The sequence below is a fragment of the Euleptes europaea genome, chromosome 8, assembly GCF_029931775.1.
Source record: "Euleptes europaea isolate rEulEur1 chromosome 8, rEulEur1.hap1, whole genome shotgun sequence".
NCBI classification, from domain to species: domain Eukaryota; kingdom Metazoa; phylum Chordata; class Lepidosauria; order Squamata; family Sphaerodactylidae; genus Euleptes; species Euleptes europaea.
In genome coordinates this window covers 25,114,947-25,135,406 of record NC_079319.1, presented here as the reverse complement: position 1 = coordinate 25,135,406, position 20,460 = coordinate 25,114,947, and the positions used below count along the sequence as shown (strand labels likewise).

The 20,460-nt window shown below is 41.8% G+C and overlaps 1 protein-coding gene across 2 annotated transcripts in view; it reads left to right on the top strand.

The window, feature by feature from the left end:
* The window catches only part of VPS13B (vacuolar protein sorting 13 homolog B), a 410,777-nt gene that overhangs the window by 310,625 nt on the left and 79,692 nt on the right, over positions 1-20,460 (top strand). For both annotated transcript variants that reach the window (XM_056853998.1, XM_056853999.1), the window contains exons 37-39: positions 4,858-5,060; positions 7,377-7,581; positions 7,881-8,065. In XM_056853998.1, the coding sequence (XP_056709976.1) occupies positions 4,858-5,060; positions 7,377-7,581; positions 7,881-8,065 (593 nt within the window). The remainder of the gene's footprint in view (positions 1-4,857; positions 5,061-7,376; positions 7,582-7,880; positions 8,066-20,460) is intronic.

Here is a 20,460-nt window from a genome sequence, read left to right as displayed (position 1 = left end):
TCTCCCTCCTGATGGTCATCACCCATTCCCATTTGGTTGTGATATTCGTGCACGCTTCACAGTCACTCTGGGCTGACATCACAGGGAAGCAGCTCCCCATAAGTGTGATGGAAGGATGTATGAGCTGGGCCCTGTCCAAGAGTACCCTTGAACACTGATTCTACCTCTCTCTCTCTCTGTAGCGTTCACATTCTATATCCCTAACAAACCCAGAAGTGATGCAAATGTAAGTCTCTCTCTGATATACACACACAAACTCCCTTTCCCCACCTGTACCAGTTTGATTGGAAATTGTACAGAGCCTCTCCAGGAAAGTTGCTGTTGGCTGTGGAATGAAGCAAGCTTATCTTTTGTGTCCTTCAGAATACCACACACTTTGCAGTAATAGTTGTGCCAAAAAGCGGGATACTGCTAAATTATAGTTTGTGAGCGAGTTGCAAGGGCACTAAATGAAAAGTGGGAGGGCACTCTAATACCCCTGGGAAAGTACAAAACTAGGAGTATGAATCAGTAGAGTTTTCACGGATTCATGAATAGGAGACTCTACTCTCTTAGACTTACTTGACCTTGTCAATTATCTTTGTGCTATCTGCTGAAAGATAAATTCCATCTGAAAAATGCAGATGACATTAAAAACAAATAGGAGGCTGTTTTTGGTTTTATAAAAGTTTAGCAACAGTCCTGTTATGCAAACAAGCTTCTGGACAGTTTCCCCACATGCTTGCCGTTGAGTTTTTTCCTCCAAGTAGCCATAGATCATTTCCAGCTGGATAGGGAATACCTGTCTATGCCTTGCTTTCATAAGTCATCTCAGCCTAATCTCTATAATGACATACAGAAGCCCTTGCAGAGCATCCTGATTGCCTTTCACTCCGTCAGCGTGGTGGTGCATCCCAGCACCAGTGTAGATCAAAGCAAAGCCTGACAAAGTAAGGCTGGCAGCGTTTTGTAAACATCATCCAAAGAAGTGGTTCATTTTTATTAGTCTCCTGAAGGGCTATTTTTAAAAGTCGTGAAACTGTTTGCTCCCGGTGCTAAATTACTGCCGCCCCCGAGAAAGTAAGCAAGTGCTTGGCAAGCAGCGCTCCCAGCCGAACATGTCACGGTCTGCATATCCCAACAATTGTTTATGATGATACATGGGTTCTGGGAGCTGCTAATATCAATTTGAGTTTAAGCGGTTACTATGATTTAATTTGTTTGGGTGGAATAGAACTGTATTGTAGATTATTATTTTTAGAGGCCTAGAGAGGTGTGTAAAGTCCCAGGTGTGGGTGGGGAAGAAGGGAGGGGGAATTAACTCTTATTTTATCATTCCAAACGGAACCATCCCAGCATAGCCTTATAAACTCAGCTCGTACTTGGTAATTCAACCAGGTGCATAGAAATCCTAAAATAAGACTCTGGGGCATGCTGATGTGGTCCAATAATTCTTGTAGGTTATCCGGGCTGTGTGACCATGGTCTTGGTCACACAGCCCGGATAACCTACAAGAACCAATCAACTTTAACTTGAAAGCCTTCGACAATATTGTGGTCCAATAATGTTTCAGCACTCCTTTCCTTTAGATTAAGGTTCTGAGTGTCCACAAGTGTCAGCCTCCACCGAAAAGGAGCTTTGCCTGAAAGCCAATGTCGTATTTCACTCACCATTATTCTTGTGTGTCTATAGCTGTCTGTCTTCAGCTACTTTTAAAGCACTGATTTGTTTAGTTCCCTCATGGTTGCATTTTGTGTGACTTCTGACTACATACTCCTTTAAGGATCCCATCTCCTTCATTAGGTGCACTATGATTTATACAGGAAGATTTATTTCATCCTAAAGAGGAAACAGTACAGCTGAAAAAGAGCGTTATAATGTCCTTGAGGAAAATGCTGGCTCTTAGTAAGAGTTTAAAAAAGAAAATAAGTGTGTTCTAAAATTGCTTTGCATCCCAGTGTTGTAAACTTCCACAGCATAAATCATCTTCACTTGAAATTCCTGGAGGCGTCTTTTATGGATCACTGGGGCTTAAATGAAATTTATACTGCTTGGAAAGAAAGTTCTGTCTCTTCAGCACTGCCCCATATTCCCTTGTATAGAGTTGAATAGAATGTTTCTCAGCATTGCTGCTATTGCAAGCTTCTGAACGTGACTCAAATGTTAGAGGTACAAAATACCCAGCAATGTCCAATCTTTGGTTTATAAGCATGTTGTTGGACCAAGTATCTCAAGCAACAGTGTTTTAGATGTGCTAATAAAACAGCACACAGCCCAAGAGGTGTGGCACAAGAGAGCCAGCGTGGTGTTGTGGTTAAGAGTGGTGGTTTGGAGCGGTGGACTCTGATCTGGAGAACCGGGTTTGATTCCCCACTCCTCCACATGAGCGGCGGAGGCTAATCTGGTGAGCTGGATTTGTTTCGCCGCTCCTACACATGAAGCCAGCTGGGTGACCTTGGGCTAGTCACACACTCTCAGCCCCACCTACCTCACAGAGTGTCTGTTGTGGGGAGGGGAAGGTGATTGTAAGCCGGTTTAATTCTGCCGTAATGGTAGAGAAAGTCGGCATATAAAAATTTCTTCTTCTTCATCGTCCCTTGAGTACTGCGAAAGATGCTTCATGCAAAGCCTGAGTTCTTCTGGGGCGTTTGCTGATCCTGGGGCACATTTGTTACAACATGCAGAGCAGCTATCTAGGCTGAAGGTGTGCAACCTGTGGCTCTAGAACCAAATATGGCTCTTTAAAAAAGAAAACCAGATCCTTAAGTTAAGGTCTTTTGGGCCCTGACATGGATGGCCCAGGCTAGCCTGATCTCAGAAGCTAAGCAGGGTCAGCCCTGGTTAGTATTTGGATGGGAGACCACCAAGGAATTCCAGGGTGGATGCACAGAGGCCGGCAATGGCAAGCCACTTCTTAATGTCTCTTGCCTTGAAAACTCTACAGGGTCACCGTAAATTGGCTGCTACTTGACAGCACTTTCCACCACCACCACCATGTTGGAGAGGTAGGTGGAATGCTAGAACATCCAGTATGTGAAGGAAATGGCAGGGGGAGATTTTTATATGACTAAAGGGCTCTTGGGAATCTTTTACTGAAAGGGAAAAGTTGGAGGTGAAACATAGTAGTTTAAGTGTGAACCATGTGCATATGAATGCGCTGAAACAATCATGCCGAGTACTCCAAGTGTGTGACTTATGAGACCTCAGGTGTTCCACTTCCTAGTAAAGAAGTCACAACAACCAGTGTTTGAGCTACAGAAAATTTATAGATTAGTATTTATTTACTTTATTTATACCCTACCTTTCTCCCAGATGGGGACCCAAAGCATCTTCCATCACTCTTCTCTCCTCCATCTTATCCATGCCAGTTACCACTAATGTTAAGTTGTATATTTTAGTTGTACAGATGGGCTTTCTTATACTGGCGTCGCTGAACCTTTGCTCAGAACTTTTATGTAGTTTGGCTCTTGAATTATAAAAGATTGTTGACTCCGGATTTAGAGCACCATAAATGTATTGGTGTCTACCCATGGATCATCAGCAACTGAAAACAATAAAGTAACAAAGGGTTCAGCTACATAACTACATAAGGACGTGATGAAGTATTAGTCTGTGCTGTATTTGTAATGTGGGTTGATTTCCTATAAGCCTTTAGATGACCATTGGCATGCTTATGATTTCGTCAGATCTCAGAAGCTAAACAGGGTCGACACTGGCAAATATTTGAACGGGAGACCTCCAAGGAATACCAGGGTCATGAAGTTCTTCTTCATAAACCTTGTTAAAGTGAACAGGGCTTGTGCTAGAGTGTAAACTGTGTCCAAGATATTAGTTCACAATGACTTATTTTCTGATAGTTTAGAATAAGTGGAGACCAGTAACAAAATGTTGCGGTCTGGTTTTAACCTAAGCGATCGATTTCTTCAACACCCAGCATTCAGAAGGGCAGCTGCATACATAAATGGCCCTATAATACTGCGATGAGTGGGCAAGTGAGAGCTTAAAAGAAGTAGTTGTAGTCTGTTCTAAGTTTGCTCCTCACATACCCCCCACCCCCAGCTGTAGAGGGCAGTTTTTCCTGCATTTCCCAGCCATGGGACTTGAAGAAACTGTTTGTATCTTGGCCTTGGAAACATCATCCTGCCCCTTTAAACTTCTCCCACCTCCTCTGATTCATCCTGTCAGAGGGGGCTTACTCCATATTGCCAAAATTTCATGGTACCAGGAAGGGAGGGCATGGCCTTACCTATGTGGGAGTTTGTCCCATTTGGGGGGGGGGGTAAAGTTGGAATGGAAGATGACTGGGGAAGGCGCTGGCAAACCACCCCACAAACAAAGTCTGCCTAGTAAACGTCGGGATGTGACACCACCCCATGTGTCAGGAATGACCTGGTGCTTGCACAGGGGACCTTTACTTTACTTTAAAGTTGGAATGTCCTGTTTTATGGTTGTGACTGACCTTATTTTGGTGCCTGAGTGATCAGCATGGGGTCCAGCCACTACTATAACAGCAAACAACCCATAAGGAATCATGGGTGGGGGAACAATCCCCCCCCCACGCATATCCAAAGGTTATTCAGATCCTCCCTCCAGGATTCAGTAAGTTCTCAGGGGAGATGAGCAAGCAAATTTCCCCTCCCCTCTATTTTATTTATTTATTTATTTATTTGTTATTCTTTAACTGACTTTAACTGAGTTGTCAGAGTCTACTTGGACTATGGTAAGAGTTAAGGATTAAGACTGGACATGTAAGAGGACGCTAAATAACAAAAAAATGGTTGCTGTACTTAATATGAAGGAAAATGCTAGAAATGTATTTTGGAAAAGCATTTATATACTCAGCTCTGCTGAATGACATTTTTCTCTTTTGTGTATTAGGTATAATTAATGGCACATCTTTAATGCTTGATATTGATGATTTCCTCGTTAAGACAAGCCTCAAGGAAAAAAGCAGAATGCTGGTTGGGCCTGTCTGCTGCTCTGTCGCCGTGGAAGCTAAATGGTGTAAGCACAGTGGTAATCCTGGTCCGGACTTGTCAGTTCCAAAAGTCCATGTTGACGTGAGAGGTGGACTGATGCAGGTCTGTACAATAGCAATAGCTAACTGACATCGCATTTATTAATTCTGGTTGTCTGTCTGGGCAGCATAAAGTTCTACCGTGTGAAAAAGTTCACCTGATTTGAGGACTTCAAAAAAAATCTGTATGTATTTCAATGTATTCGCAAAGTTCCCTTACCAATGACTCATGAGTAAACTTAGCACTTGTTGGATAAGAGGACAGGTCCTGCTATGGATTAAAAATTGGTTAAACAACAGGAAGTGGAGAGTAGAAGGAAGTAGGCAGTGAGGTCCCACCGAGATCAGCATTGCTGATCCTCATACTTTTAGTAAGTATTTAAAAGCTCTTCATTCTGTTTTGATTAGATATGGACCTGCCAGTTTAAATGAGATTCTCAGGAGAAAGGCAGGCATATAAATATTTAAAATAAATAAATGAATAAGACTAATAAGAAATGGTTCAAATGCCATAAAGTCTAATCCTCTGCCACAAAGGGAGGTTAATACCCCCACAGATCAATTTATGCAAGCCAGGCCACAGTGTAATATGTGTACTTAGCAGGTATGCCGTTGAAAGGTGCATGCTAATCAAGACATACCAGGTGATTCAGGCAAGCAAGGGAAGGCAGCAATCTTCCATAGTTCAGAAAGGGCTATACAATTGCCTGGGGTGGTAGTAGGGTTGCCACCCTCCAGGTGGTGGCTAGAGATCTCCCGCTATTATAACAGATCTCCGGGCGACAGAGATCAGTTCACCTGGAGAAAATGGCTGCTTTGGAAGGTGGACTAAGGCATTATACCCCTTGAAGTCCCCCCCCCTCCCAGAACCCCTCCCTCCTCATGTCCCACCCCCCCAAATCTCCAGGTATTTCCCAACCCACAGCTGACAACCGTAGGTGGCAGGCATGCCAAGAGCTTATAGTGAGCTTGTTCACCAATCTAATTTACCCTCATTTGAATGCTGAGACCTACACAAGTCAAGGCTCAGATAGGCTGAATCTGATGTCATTATTTGTTGCCTGACTCAAACAATGAGCTGAGCAGCTTTGCAGCTACTTTTCTCACTGACGTCTTGCAGCTTTTTAACCTGCACAGTGGGGGAAGAAATTAAACTTACCTGCCAGGGAGAATCAAGGTCAGGTCATACAAGTGACATAATTTTTAAGTGCAAATCATTCAGCTTTGCCTGTCTTTGCATGTGAGCCGTATGGTGCTTAAAGAACACACATGATCATAGAAGAATGTGTGTTTCTGCTGCTAGTGTGGGCTGCATGCATAGGCTTCCCTTAATTATTTTTACAGTTTTAAAGATGTTAAAAAACATGTTTTTATGTGGGGACGGGGAATAAACTACTGCCGCCATGATGGTGTACAAGAGCACACATGGCATTACCTGCTCTGCATCCAGATAGTTCAGCCCCCATTAATGTTCAAGGATTCAGTCTTGGAATCAGATAGACTCCTATCCAGTAAGGGCAACACACTTTCCCCCCTATCAGATTCTTTATTTAATTCTTTATCAGAACAGTTTGCATGGTGGGGTGGGGGTTATTCTGTTTCTGTGCATTTACAGACACAGTAATTCCCTGCCATACAGATTCGGACTGTTTGCACAGCAAACATTCAGCTGCTGCCTTTTCAACACAACCCGAACCAGAAAATGTTCAATATCCTCTACTCAAATGATCCTGAGGTCATTAGATAACCGAAAGTGACTGGTACAGAAGATTTTCGGCACCAAAGTAGTCTTGAGTGAACCACATTACATACTGATGTTCTTGTAAGGGTCATGTTTGTAATGCTCGTATAACAAGAACTGCAACAGCAGTAACCCATGATTCTCAAAGTAAGGAGCGATGCAAGTCTCCTTAAGGCAGCAGAACCAAAACACTTGTCTGGGAAACACTTGGCTCCTGCTAGCTTGATCCTATTCTTCTGTTCCCAGCTAGTGCAATACAGAGGATGCCTGTCTCCCCTGCAAATCTACATCCCATTTTGCTTTTGGCAATTTCACCTCTCTGCAGTGTCTCCAATGAATTTTAGTGGATACTGCAACCCCTTCTCCACCTCCTTTAATTTCACTCTTGCGTACTTAAGGGACAAAATTAAAGAAATGTCATATTTTCTGTTTCTTACTATTGTATGCAATAAATTTTCTTTTTCTTGATTTAATGAGGTTCACTATGACCATTTAAGTATTTCAGGGCCAAGATCTTTACCTCTGAGCCCTTCAAGAAGCATATACCTGTTTATCTGAATTCATAGAATAATCTTGTTGGCAATGCAATGTCTGGACATGAAATACTCGATTTTCTAAATTTTCTCTTCTTCTTACAAGGTTTTCTGGGGTCAAGAGCATTTGAACTGCTTAGTTCTTATACATGAACTTCTGCAAGGTTACCTTCAGCAAGAAGAGATGGAGAGGCAGAGCTTTGGTCATATGTATACAGCACCACATTCCACAGACAGGAACCAGTATTCTAAAACAGAGCATACCTCAGACGATCTAAGAACAGGCCTGTTTCAGTACATACAAGATGCAGGTAGCGAGAATATTATTAAAAAGCACTTCTATTACAAAATAAATTCAGTAGTAGCCTATTAAATATCACTTCCCTGTTTGAGTCCCCCCCCAGTAATTAAGAAAGCATCTGTTAAAAAAATACCATTTTGATTTCTTTCCATTTCACCGTGACCTTTTAAAACTCAGGGAAATTGCTTTTTTCAACCACCCTTTTGATCACAAGGGATTTGTTTTTAACTGCTTTGGTCTCGTAAACCAGCGTGCTGCCTTTTAGAAATTATATAACCAATTACGACTTTTCTCTCTCTAATTTGATAGAGGCGCAGAAACTGCCCAATGCCTATGAAGTTGTGTTTTACAATGAAACCGATGATAATCCAGGAATGATGTTATGGAGATACCCAGAGCCCAGAGTGCTCACCCTTGTGAGAATTACTCCGGTTCCTTTTAACACTACAGAAGATCCAGATATTAGCACTGCAGACCTTGGTGATGTTCTTCAGGTAGGTAGCAAGTTGCTCAGTACGAAAAAGGTATCTTTTTTAAAAAGCCATTGAGAAATAAGAAAAGACAATGAAGCAACTTTTTTTAAAAAAATCAGAAATTAATTAATGCATCTCTCGTTTATAAAGGATAAGCAAAGACCCTAGAGTGAATAAAGCTATTGATTTTGGACTGCTTTAGAACTGTGTTTATCTTTTCATTTGGCTAAGCCAGGGCAGAAATAATGCTGTCCTAGGTTAAGGCATCAGGGCAGGGCCATGAGATAAAGATATGCATTTTGAACATATTCTAAATGTGTTGTTTGTAAACTGCAGAAGGGAAACTAATCCAAAATAAATTGTCTCCAGTTTAAATCACAACTACCAGTAAGGAACAAAACAGGCCATGACTTACAGCGTGATCCTGATTGAGGGGAAAGTTGGGTTGGGCCCAGGGACAATGCTACGCCCCCGCCTCCTGAGCAGCTTCACAGCACGAAAGGTGAGGGGAAAATGGTAATTTTTTACAAAACCCCATGAAACTCCTCCATAGAGCTTCATGGGGCTATGCCTGCCTTTCGTGTTGGTGAAAGGGGGCATTTCCAGGGCAAAGGGGCTTTGGGAACTGATAAAGTCAGCTCAGCCCCTGGAAATGCCTCTTTTGAAACTGGCGCGAGCCCTTGCGCTGGGAAAACGCAGTCATGGCAGCAACAACAGTCATGGCATAGGTGGCATCCATGCCAGTTTAGCTGGTGCAAGTGGCACTTACGCCAGTGCGGGGGTCACGCCAGCTTCTGAGCTGGCTCAGTATTGCCCTACCCATATTGTTTATGGAGGTTATGTGGTGGCTGTGGCTGTTTTTTGCTTTCAATTTCCATTTCCCTGAAGCAGCAAGGGGCAGCTGAAGGATTAGCATGACTCAACAGATATTTGCCTGAAAGGCACACCATCCAACCAAAACTCTTAGACCATATTGACAATCTCATGTCCTGAAACCCTCGTTCCGAATAAGCTTTGTGATGATGTGCCACTACAAAGCCTGTTCAAAGCGATGACAAGAAGCCTTGCCCCTCTCTGAATGGGTACTTTGTCATGCCTTGACTCAACCAGAATACCAGCCGCTTCTGAATGTTTCAAAAGAGGAGAGACTTTTTAAAAACTGAATTAAGTAATTCTACCAATCTTGGCTTTACCTTCAAATTACTAACTTTGGAAAAATGAAGATCAATCTGAATGGCATATGAAAATTGTAATATTTTATATACTTCCTTGGAATGAATCTCACTGAAATTGGGCGGCAGTTACTTTTGTGTAATCTGACCTGTCCAAGATTTTACAAAAGGCAAATGAGGCCATGGTAAGGGAGAGGGAGGGTGTTATCCCCCCCCCCACACACACACAGAGGTTCAAAAATCAAAACCAACTCTTCCCCACCCCACCCCCGGTTCTGTTATACTTGGATGGGGGGAAGATGGAGAAAGAGAAAATGCCTGTTTGTTTGTTTGTTTGTTTGTTTGGTCTCTAGGGCTGACACTGAGTGGTGGTGGTTTTAATGGGCAAAACCATGCAATGGTGGGTGAGTTGAACCCCCTTCTGCCCTCATCCCTGAGCCCTAACCCAAATCTGGGCTCAGCATGGCTGCTGTTTCCCTTTGTAAAATGCTATAAGATCCAACAGTGGGTCTCCCAGCCTCACTTGTAACTGGGCTATCATGTTAATCAACCCAGCCTTTGAAAATGATCCCTGTTCGTTTTCGGGGGGGGGGGTAGAAGAAGATCCCTGTCTCAATGAACAGAAGTTATGTAAGGGCTATAAAAGCAATTTCATTTATATAGATACTGTATTTCTGAAATTTGTAGTTTCAGATGAATTGTCCATTTGGTTTCATTAATTGTATACATGCTTTAAATAAAACTTCATTGGATTAAAATTTTGCAGGCTTGCTGTTTTCAACACAGTGTTAACCTTTAAGTAGGTCAATTTTTAACAGTTCCTAAAACAGTGGCTAAGGGAAGTGTGGACTTCAGAGCAATTGACTTGAGATTTACTCCAAGTCATAACTTGAGGAAAGATTTGACATGACAGTCAACAGGAAACTAATTATGATCAACGTCAGAGGCATTCATTTTCCCCTTCAACAGAGAATACCTCATTTTTGGCTGACTCCATTTCCTTTTTGTTTTGCATTCCCCACTGAGACTGCAATGTTGAGCTGGCATTTGAGAGTCTGGGAAAAAGGCTTTTTGGAAAACCACAAATTTCACTGATGTTTGACTCATTTCTCACATTTCAGAAGCAAGTATTTTGGAAGTCCAAATAATTTGTGTATGACAAGGTAGTGATTTAAGTTCCTAGCATTAGCAAAGGAAGCTATAAAAGATCTGCCACAGTTATCAACAGCAAGGGGTCATTCCTGCCTGCTTTAAAAACCTGCAGTTATATCAAAAGGCTTGTAATTTAATTGGGCAGACATTTTTGAATATGTAATTGGTAAAGAAAATGAATGTAGTAATTTGTTTTAGACTTAACTGTTGCAAATTTTGAACCTCAGAGGATTGGCTTCCAAAACTGTGGTTTTGCATGCATGGAGCTGTCCCCGTTATTGGAATGACTGGGAAAACCCATATGGACACATTGGTGCTTCTTTGCCTTCAAAGATTACTGGCCTGAAGTTTATGTCTGAAATAGTCAAGGGTATCGGTTGAATATCGTGGAGGATTTCCACTGATTAAAGAGTGATGATTTCTGCTGATGCTCCCCTACCGCAGCAGACCTCCAATTCCCCTTTCATACTATTCCTGGGGGAGATCCCCTGACCCCCCCCCCCATGAACAGCGTTTCAGGGGACATTCTGGGCTGCAGCAGAAGGGGGAGTCTATGAAGTCATGCTCTACTGACAGTGGATCCAAACTCACAAACAATTACTTTCTCACCTCATTAGGGTTTTAATCATTTAATTGGAAAAAAACAGCATAGTTTAGCAGCACTGGGATTCTTGTGTTTAAAGGAAATGTCTATGCTACAACATCCAGAGTGACGCTATTGCTCTGCTCTTTCCAGCAAAGTTAGGATTTTGCCTTGTTTGCCTTTAATTTGGCTGTCCCTAATAAATTAGTGATAGACTGCTACAGATGTCTGTTTGAAATTATTCTGGGATCTGTATACATTTACTATTGTAGCATTAATGTCCCAGTCTTGCACACTCTGTTTAGAAATCATAAAAGAAAAAAGTATATGTAATTGTGAGTTCTGCTTTTGTGGGGAGGAGGGAATGTCTCCATAGAGATGGAGCTAGTAGAGTTTGGGCCACTGCAGATGGCCCAGAGCATGTTCCCTGCTGTTAACAAAGCAGGTTAAAAAATGCATGCTTTCCACCACCACCACCAGTCTTCCCCAGCCTTGGATGACATCCTCTCTCCAAACTTTAAACATTTCTTTAGCACGAGTGTGAACTATGGTCAAGGTTAATTGAGCCCTATTTGAAAGTAAGCTACAGATCCTATTTTGAATAGCTTTAATTGCAATTAATGCTGGTGCTTATGCTTAGTTAGTTGGTGCCATGCATGGCTACATAGTTAAACACAACACATAGTTAAATTGTGGAACTCCCCCCGGATGTGATGATGGCTGCCAACTTGGAAGGCTTTAAGAGGGGAGTGGGCATGTTCATCTGTGGGCTATCTGTGGCTACTAGTAAAAATGGCTACTAGTCATGATGCATACCTATTCTCTTCAGGATCAGAGGAGCATGCCTATTATATTAGGTGCATGATAGAGGAACCTTGTTGGCCATTGTGTGAACAGAGTGCTGGACTTGATGGGCCTTGTTCTGATCCAGCATGGCTTTTTTTATGTTCTTAAGAACATAAGAAAAAAAAAATAGGAGCATAAGTAAAGTCTGCCAGATCAGACCATTGATCCATCTAGTCCAGCATGCAGTTTCACATAGCGGCCAGCCAGTTACCCTGCAAGGCCATAGTTAGATGTGAAAGGGTCAAGATCCATTCTTGCGGTTGGCTCCTGATTTGTTAACTGTGGATAACAGGGGACCAGTATTATCATTTATGCACATTTGGTTGTATTGCATTTGTCAGTTGCAAAATGCGTTCTGCTTGATTCTCTTATGTGTTTATGTTCAATTAAACAAATAGTTTCTGTGTATATCTGTATTCAGGAAGTGAAATCTGGTATATAATTACTTGAGCCTAAATTTCCTGAGCCTGAGAGGCAATGGAAAAGCAATCGATGGGACTCTGCCACTGGAGAGCCACTGTCCATGATCCAATGGTGTGGCTGAGTACAAAGCAGCTTCATGTGTTTCCTAAGTTCTGTCTACAAAGCACTGTTGCTACATGACCTGTATTCATTACACATCAATTTGTCTTTCCCAAAGTTCTGTTCTCCTTCTCTCTTTTTTTGCACACAGTGCGGTTGCCCTCAAAAGTGGTTGTGAGCCAAAATAGCATGCCAGTCAACTCAAACCATTCAGGATGAAATACAGAGCATTAATGCAAGCCATTCTATAGGAAATACATTGTAGCAGTTACAGATCAGTACATTGCAAAGTCAGATAATATTAAGAGTGGGGCTGTTGTTGAGTGGGCTTCCCCCCCCCCCCGTCTTTGTAGTCAGATTTTCAAATGGTCTCTAAGGATGGTGTGTCAGTAAAAGACAAAAACAGGCATTCCTCATATGAAACATGTTTGGTTCTTATCAACATGTTACTGTATTTTGGTTAATATATATGCAAACTGAGGCATAAAATAGAGCATGCACTATTCTACCCAGTTCTCTCTCTTTCTTCCTCCCCCCCAAAACTGGCTTTTATGTTCTCTCCCCCCCTTTTAATGAGTATAAAACCAGCCTCTGTGGCACATTGCATACCCACAGTTCCACTCAGCACACCTGCATTTGCTCTAAGCCTAGTAGCTTGATGAATTGATAAGATAAGCCAGCCACATGCTTTTCTAAAAATAAAGGAATGCTACATATTTCTTCCTAAAGGTTAAAAAGTATTTCTCAGGGCTCTTGAATTACCATATTCTGATACCAAGGGAAAATAAAACCTCAGCTTAGAGTCTTGTTTGTACTTAGAGGGCTTTCCGGACAGGAAGGCAATCCTGATGCAATGCAGCAAGCCACAATACCAGTGGGGCATTGCAGGTGAAAAACATGCAGCTGTACCCCGTACCACAATGTATTACAATTGTACAGTGGGCTATTTCCTAAACAGAAATAGGGCTTGTTTAACTTTTGTTTCCCAAGAGTAGATCACATTAAAATGTTATAAAATCATGATTTCCTGCATTTGAATACTTGTGGTTTCTCAACTGGTTCCAATATTACAAAGGAGGTTTTTATAGCTTCTATTAGTTGAAGATGTATAGAAGTCTCTTTCTGAAGTCATTTAAAAAGGCAGAAAGATATATAAAAAGAGAACTTTATTTTGTTACAAGCAAACATTACTTTTTTCAGCCATGTCAGCTACACAATTCAGATCTATTGTTTCTTTTATAGAGAGCATCATCTTGTGTGTAAGTGGTGTTAAAACAGACAGGCAACAAACTAATTTCTTGTGCAATAATATTGGACCTCACTTTTCAACTTTAATTTAGCTTTTACTAACAGTGAAGCAGGACAAATCAAATTTTTAAGAAATCAGACCAAAACGGCAGGTTTGTATTTTTAGCACATTATAAATAACTCCCATTGAAGTCAGTGATATGAACATTATTTATTTAGATATCTATATCCAACTTTTCTCCCTGATGAGGGAACCCAGAGCAACATAAAACACAATTCTCCATTTTATTCTCAAAACAACAACCCTGTAAGGTAGGTTAGGCTGAGAGAGAGAGAGAGAGAGTCTGACTGTCCCAAGCTCACCCAGCAAGCTTTCATGGCAGATTATCTATGACTTGCCTCATAACAACTACTTACGTGTGCAAATGCACAGTTTATTGTTATGTCTTAAAACACATTTAAGTTGGTTTCAAATCTGTTTAACATGCATGGTTCCCAACTCTGGGAACTGTATTTTTCATGAAGTGGATTAATGTCTCCTAACAGACATTCTCACTTCTCACAGGAACTTTTTAAAAAACGTACAGACTTAGGTGTGCCCTCACAGCAGAGTCAAAATGGGCAAGAATTTGGGGTTTATTGTTCCTCCATTTTAGCCCTGGTGTGTTTTTATATCAAATCATTATTTTATACTGCCTTCCTTAGATAACTCAAACAACAGCTTTTGATCTGGGTGTGCGCACATATGCGGCAATTTACATAGGCTGCAGTAAAATACCAAAACATCAGGGGACTGCCTCACTTCATTTTGTTCACAACCTGGAAGGCCCCTGATTGGGGTAGAGGAAGGGAGATGAGAGCATTGTTTGATGTACTAGTTGTCCAAGCTGTCAGCAAGGGTTTACTTGAGCTTACCTGCCAGAACTGTCATGGAAGTGTGACATGTGGTTTTGCTAATGCACTTGCAGGGGTATTTTCTAACAGAGGTGGGACTATCTACTAGGATCTTCTCCAGACTCTGCTTCTCCTGTTCCATAAGAAATAGGAACTAGTACATATATTTTCTTTGTGGAGGTTTGGGGTTAAGCTTCTAGCCTCTTAACCTTGTACCTTCAGCTCAAAAACTTTACTCCTAAGCTGTCACACTTTGAAAATAATTCACAGTGGGTAGCCGTGTTAGTATGTCTGCAGTAGTAGAAAAGGGCAAGAGTCCAGTAGCACCTTAAAGACTTAACAAAAATATTTTCTGGTAGGGTGTGAACTTTTGTGAGCCACAGCTCACTTCTTCAGATACAGCTAGAATGTGAATCCATCTGTCTTTAAGTAGAGGAGAGTGAATTCAGACAAGTATTAGTATGTAAATGTTAACAGTATGTAAATGTGAATAGCAGGCGTGATGGGATTAGCTCCCAACTAAAACCAGTCCAACGTATTATTAAGGACCTACAACCAATGCTGGATTGTGACACTTCCCTCACTGAAGCACTGGGGGGGCGTCCCTTTCTTGCTTACAGACAGCCGGCTAACCTAAAACAACTTCTCACCCATGATGATAAACTACTTAACAGGAACATGGACTCTGGCACCAAGGCCTGCAACAAACCAAGGTGCCAACTTTGCCCTCATATAGATTCTAGGAACATCATCTCTGGACCCACCAATGTCAGCCATACTATCTCAGGTTCATACTCCTGCTCATCTTCTAATGTGATTTATGCCATCACATGCCAGCAATGCCCTTCCACAATCTACATTGGACAAACAGGTCAGTCTCTTAGACAAAGATTAAATGGACATAAGTCTGACATCAGAAACCACAATATTCAAAAACTAGTGGGAGAACATTTCAACCTTCCAGGACATTCTGTTGCAGATTTAAGAGTAGCAGTTCTCTTACAAAGGAATTTCAAAGGGAGATTGGAAAGAGAAACTGCTGAATTACAGTTGATATTCAAACTAAAGTCAATGCATTTACCTGGGCTGAATAAAAGACCTTGCATTCATGGCTCATTACCAATGCTGATTTCTCCACACCCATCTCTCCCCTGGACATCGCAGACTCTTCTGCATACCACACCTAATCCCATCACGCCTGCTATTCACATTTACATACTGTTAACATTTACATACTAATGCTTGTCTGAATTCACTCTCCTCTACTTAAAGACAGATGGATTCACATTCTAGCTGTATCTGAAGAAGTGAGCTGTGGCTCACGAAAGCTCATACCCTACCAGAAAATATTTTTGTTAGTCTTTAAGGTGCTACTGGACTCTTGCCCTTTTCTACCCTTTGAAAAGGGCCTTGATACTTCTCATCCTATCCAATAAGCATTTGGTGTTGTCTTATTTTCTCGTATCAAACCAAAATATTCACTGACTACTAAGGGCATTTAAACATGTAGACTGGTACAGAGATTCAAATCTGTGGGCACATTAATGCTATCGATAAAATGCTTCTATTAGAAAACCAAACACTTGTAATTCAAAACATACAAGTTATTTCTAAGTCTGGCTAAATAGCCAACTTCCTCATGTGAGGTGTTTACAGAGGCAGATATTCCCCCTTCTCCAGCAACCCCCTGTGACATGTTAAAAGCAAGTAGGGGCTCTTCCTAGACAAAATATAATGCAGCATGGCGGCTGCAGTGGGAATTATGCAAAATTGCTAGTAATGTCTAGCTTGTCCATATATAAACCTGGTTCATCATATGCCCAACTGCAGCAACTTAAACATCCTCCATTTGTGCCTGGTCACTAGAACAGAATAACTATTGTCAGTGCCTGGCTGAATGTCTCTGTTAGGATGCGGAACTTGTTTCAGAAATTTAGCATCAGGATATGGAATATTTCTTTGCATGACTTTCTTTTCCCCACTGAACTTCCAACTTGCACATTAGAATCAGAGCACGAAACTTTCAGATTAGAGACCGTGCAGCCATGGGCCTGGGCCCCTCATTTTACAAATTGATAACTGATGGTGAAGTATGTTGAGTTTTGCCTTTTGTGTTTATCCTTACTGTCCTTTTCGGCCCCCATTGATTTATACAGGTGATGTTTATTTGCTATTCACTGGTGTCTTATTCAGAACAAAATACATTTAGGTTTCAGCAGATGGTGACACATGAACTGCTCTAGGAGGCATTTGCCACCAAGTAGATACTCAAAATCATGTTTTTAGGAGGAACCTAAATGCAGCATTACACAAGATGCTGAGAGTACTGTGAAGAGAGCCCCCAGTGGTGTTGCTTTTTCTGGGGAAATAAAACCAGTTGTGTGTGGTCCCAATTCCGATCAGGATCACAGCACAAGAGAAGAGGTAATTCCTCCCCCGCCCCCGCACCACTTTCTTGACCTGATAAATACATATTCATTTACTTCATTCATATGTCCCACTTTTCTCCCCAATGCAAACCCAAAGCTGCTTACAACATTCTCCTCTCCTCTATTTTATCCTTACAAACAACCCTATGAGGTAGGTTACACTGAGAATGTGTGACTGGCCCAAGGTCAGCTTCCATGGCAGAATGAGTATTTGAACCTGGGTTTCCCAGACCCTAGTCTGACACTGTTACTACTACACCATAATGGCTTTCAGTATGACTCCATGAAATGTCTCCATGGATCCACTATTTGTTGGGGCAAACATATATGTTTCTGTTCAGGACCAGTGTGGTGGGGCGGGTGAAGGTTTAAACCCTGCCTTATCTCACGCTATGCTCCTGATCACATAGCAGTTCAGTAGCTTTTTGAATATGCCATTGCAATTTATATTACTTTCTATATGAACACATGTCATCTCTATAAATGAAAGAGGCCAGAACCTAGCTTGTGAGTCATTCTGCTATGAGTTGTACTGTCCTCGTTAGCTGGCCTGGCAGTAAAGCTAGTGAATTGGGCATAGAAAGAAAAGGTGGGTTAAAAAGGTGACCCTTTGAACCATGAAAAGGATCTTGGGGTCTTAGTAGACCCAACAGTGAACATGAGTCAGCAGTGTGATGCGGTAGCTAAAAAGGCAAATGCGATCTTGGGCTGTATCAACAGAAGTATAGTGTCCAGGATCATGCGCTTTACTCTGCTCTGGTTAGACCTCACCTAGAGTACAGTGTTCAGTTTTGGGCACCACAATTTAAGAAAAATGTAGACAAGCTGGAACAGGTCCAGAGGAGGGCAACAAAGATGGTGAGGGGTCTGGAGACCAAGTCCTGTGAGGAAAGGTTGAAGGAGCTGGGTATGTTTAGCCTGAAGAGGAGAAGACTGAGAGGTGATTTGATAACCATCTTCTTCAAGTACTTGAAGGGCGGTCATATAGAGGAGGGTGCCGAGTTGCTTTCTGTTGCCCCAGAAAGTCAGACCAGAACCAACGGTTTGAAATTAAATCAAAAGAGTTTCCGTCTAGACATTAGGAAGAATTTTCTAACAGAGTGGTTCCTCAGTGGAACAGGCTTCCTCGAGAGGTGGTGAGCTTTTTTCTTAGCTCGTATGAATGCCTTTCCGTCGAAGGTCCTAGTAGGTAGATTTAGTCACATTCCATATCAGGAGAGACTCTGCCCCTGCGGTTCAGGATCTCCAGATTCACTTATGCGTATTATATTGGAATGTCGCCTGGGTGAGGGCCCTCATAATGACTGTCTATTAGATCTCCTTGATATCGAAATAGTCAATAATAAAAGTCGAATGTTATTTGCTCTATTGTCTGATGCTAAGCCTGGAACAACTGCTTCGGTTGCAGAATTTTTGGTAACGTTATTGAGACGGGGATTCATGAAGCCCGTCTAATTTTTTAAGTTGCTGTTGTGATTGCGGTTTATCTAGTGAATGGTCAATGATTATGACTATTATTGTTTATTGTATTGTATCACAGTCCGGCTGGATGGGAAGATTATTTTAATCTTTTGCATAATTTCAATAATGTGGTATATTTTATATATTTCATATTTATTTGTATTTTATATATTCTGTATATTTCTGAGCCTGATAGGGGCCTTGGTTTGTTCATCTTGGGTTGGTGTGATTTGATTTTGATCGTGAGAATCTGTATGAGATGTCTTTTGAACTATGCCTATTAAAGGTTAATGATGATGATGATGAGGTGGTGAGCTCTCCTTCCCTGGAGGTTTTTAAGAGGAGGTTAGATGGCCATCTGTCAGCAATGCTGATTCTATGACCTTAAGCAGATGATGAGAGGGAGGGCATCTTGGCTATCTTCTGGGCATGGTGTAGGGGTCACTGGGTGTGTGTGTGTGGGGGGGGAGTTATTGTGAATTTCCTGCATTGTGCAGGGGGTTGGACTAGATGACCCTGGTGGTCCCAACTCTATTATTCTGTTATCATCCCAGTGGTGAGGACCCCGTCAGTATGCTCAGGACACCCAGCCTTGCTGGATCTCTACTGTCCCTATCCTGTGTTACTCTTCATACCCTGCAGCAGCTGCTGCTTAGTCCCTCTTGGGCAGTGACAGACCAAGTTCCCGTTATCATTGCTCTACCTTGACTGGCTCAACCCAGCTTGAGCCTCCATTTACGGCTCGGTCAGTACAAATGTGCAAAAGCTGGAGACATGTTTTATTATGGCTTATGTTAAAAAAAAACAAAAAAACACTGTGCCAGTGCATGTTTCTTGCATGTATTGTGGCAGCAGTAGGAGCAGTATCCCCAGCAGTAAGGATTCTTTGAAATTTCAGTTGAGTATTAATCGTTTTTTTCAAGGCTAGGATTTGATTTTACTCCTGGGACGCTTTCTAACACAACTAATATCCTCACTTCCCCTGCCCATGAGTCATTCTGTGGTATACACTTGATATCTGAGTTTTGAACTATTATTTTTGGCAGCTGCTACTGCACAAAACAATAGTCTCCCTTAAATTTACGAAGATTAGTAATAACCCCCTTCTACCCCCCCAGAATAAATAAAGCCACGTTTCAAAACGTCCAGTTTAAATAATGGGACAATCCAGTTCACAAAAGCTGTGTGCAACTGTATGCCCCATGAACTGCAGTAGGGCTTTCCCCCTTGCTTGGCCTTTGCTTTGTGTTTATAGCCATTTTTAATATTTCACACTGAATTCTGATATTTTAGCAGCTCTCAAAATATAACTACTGAATTTTTTCGTTAAAATTCAGTTTTTATTTTACAGTGTACATTACGTTTTCAGTGTATCTTCTGTGATTGCTGATATGAGGGGTCTTATCAAGGGTTGCCAACTTTCTCACTAGTGGCCAATCCCCACTCCCACCTCCTGACCCCACCACTGCACAACTGAGCAGGGAGGGGAAATGGGGAAGACATCAATATGTTTTACCATACAGACCAGTGTTTTACCATAGAGTGTGACATCACTTCTCGGTTTTAGCCAGAAGTGACATCAGCTTGTCAATAATGTCTTTCCCTCCTATGTCCTACTACTAGGGTTGCCAGGTCCCTTTTTGCCACCAGTGGGAGGTATTTGGGGCAGAGCCTGAGGAGGGTGGGGTTTGGGGAGGGGAGGAACTTCAATGCCATAGAGTCCAATTGCCAAAGCGGCCATTTTCTCCAGGTGAACTGATCTCTATTTGCTGCAGATCAGTTGTAATAGCAGGAGATTTCCAGCTAGTACCTAGTGGTTGGCAACCCTATCTACTACCCAAGGTCTCCCAGGGATTCCAGACACCCTGCCTGAAAGATGTCCAAGGGGATTATTTACGTACTTACTGTAATAGTTACTGATCTCTAACAGCTGCATACTGGGGATATTACTTTTATTTGTTTAGAAAATTTCTATGCTACCACTTTAGGGAATCTACCCAAGGAGGCTTACAATATAAAACATGATATAAACAAAAAAATCATGGAAATTATTATAACCCTGCATTCAAAAACACAGCCAGAGCACAAAACAACACAAAAACATGGAAC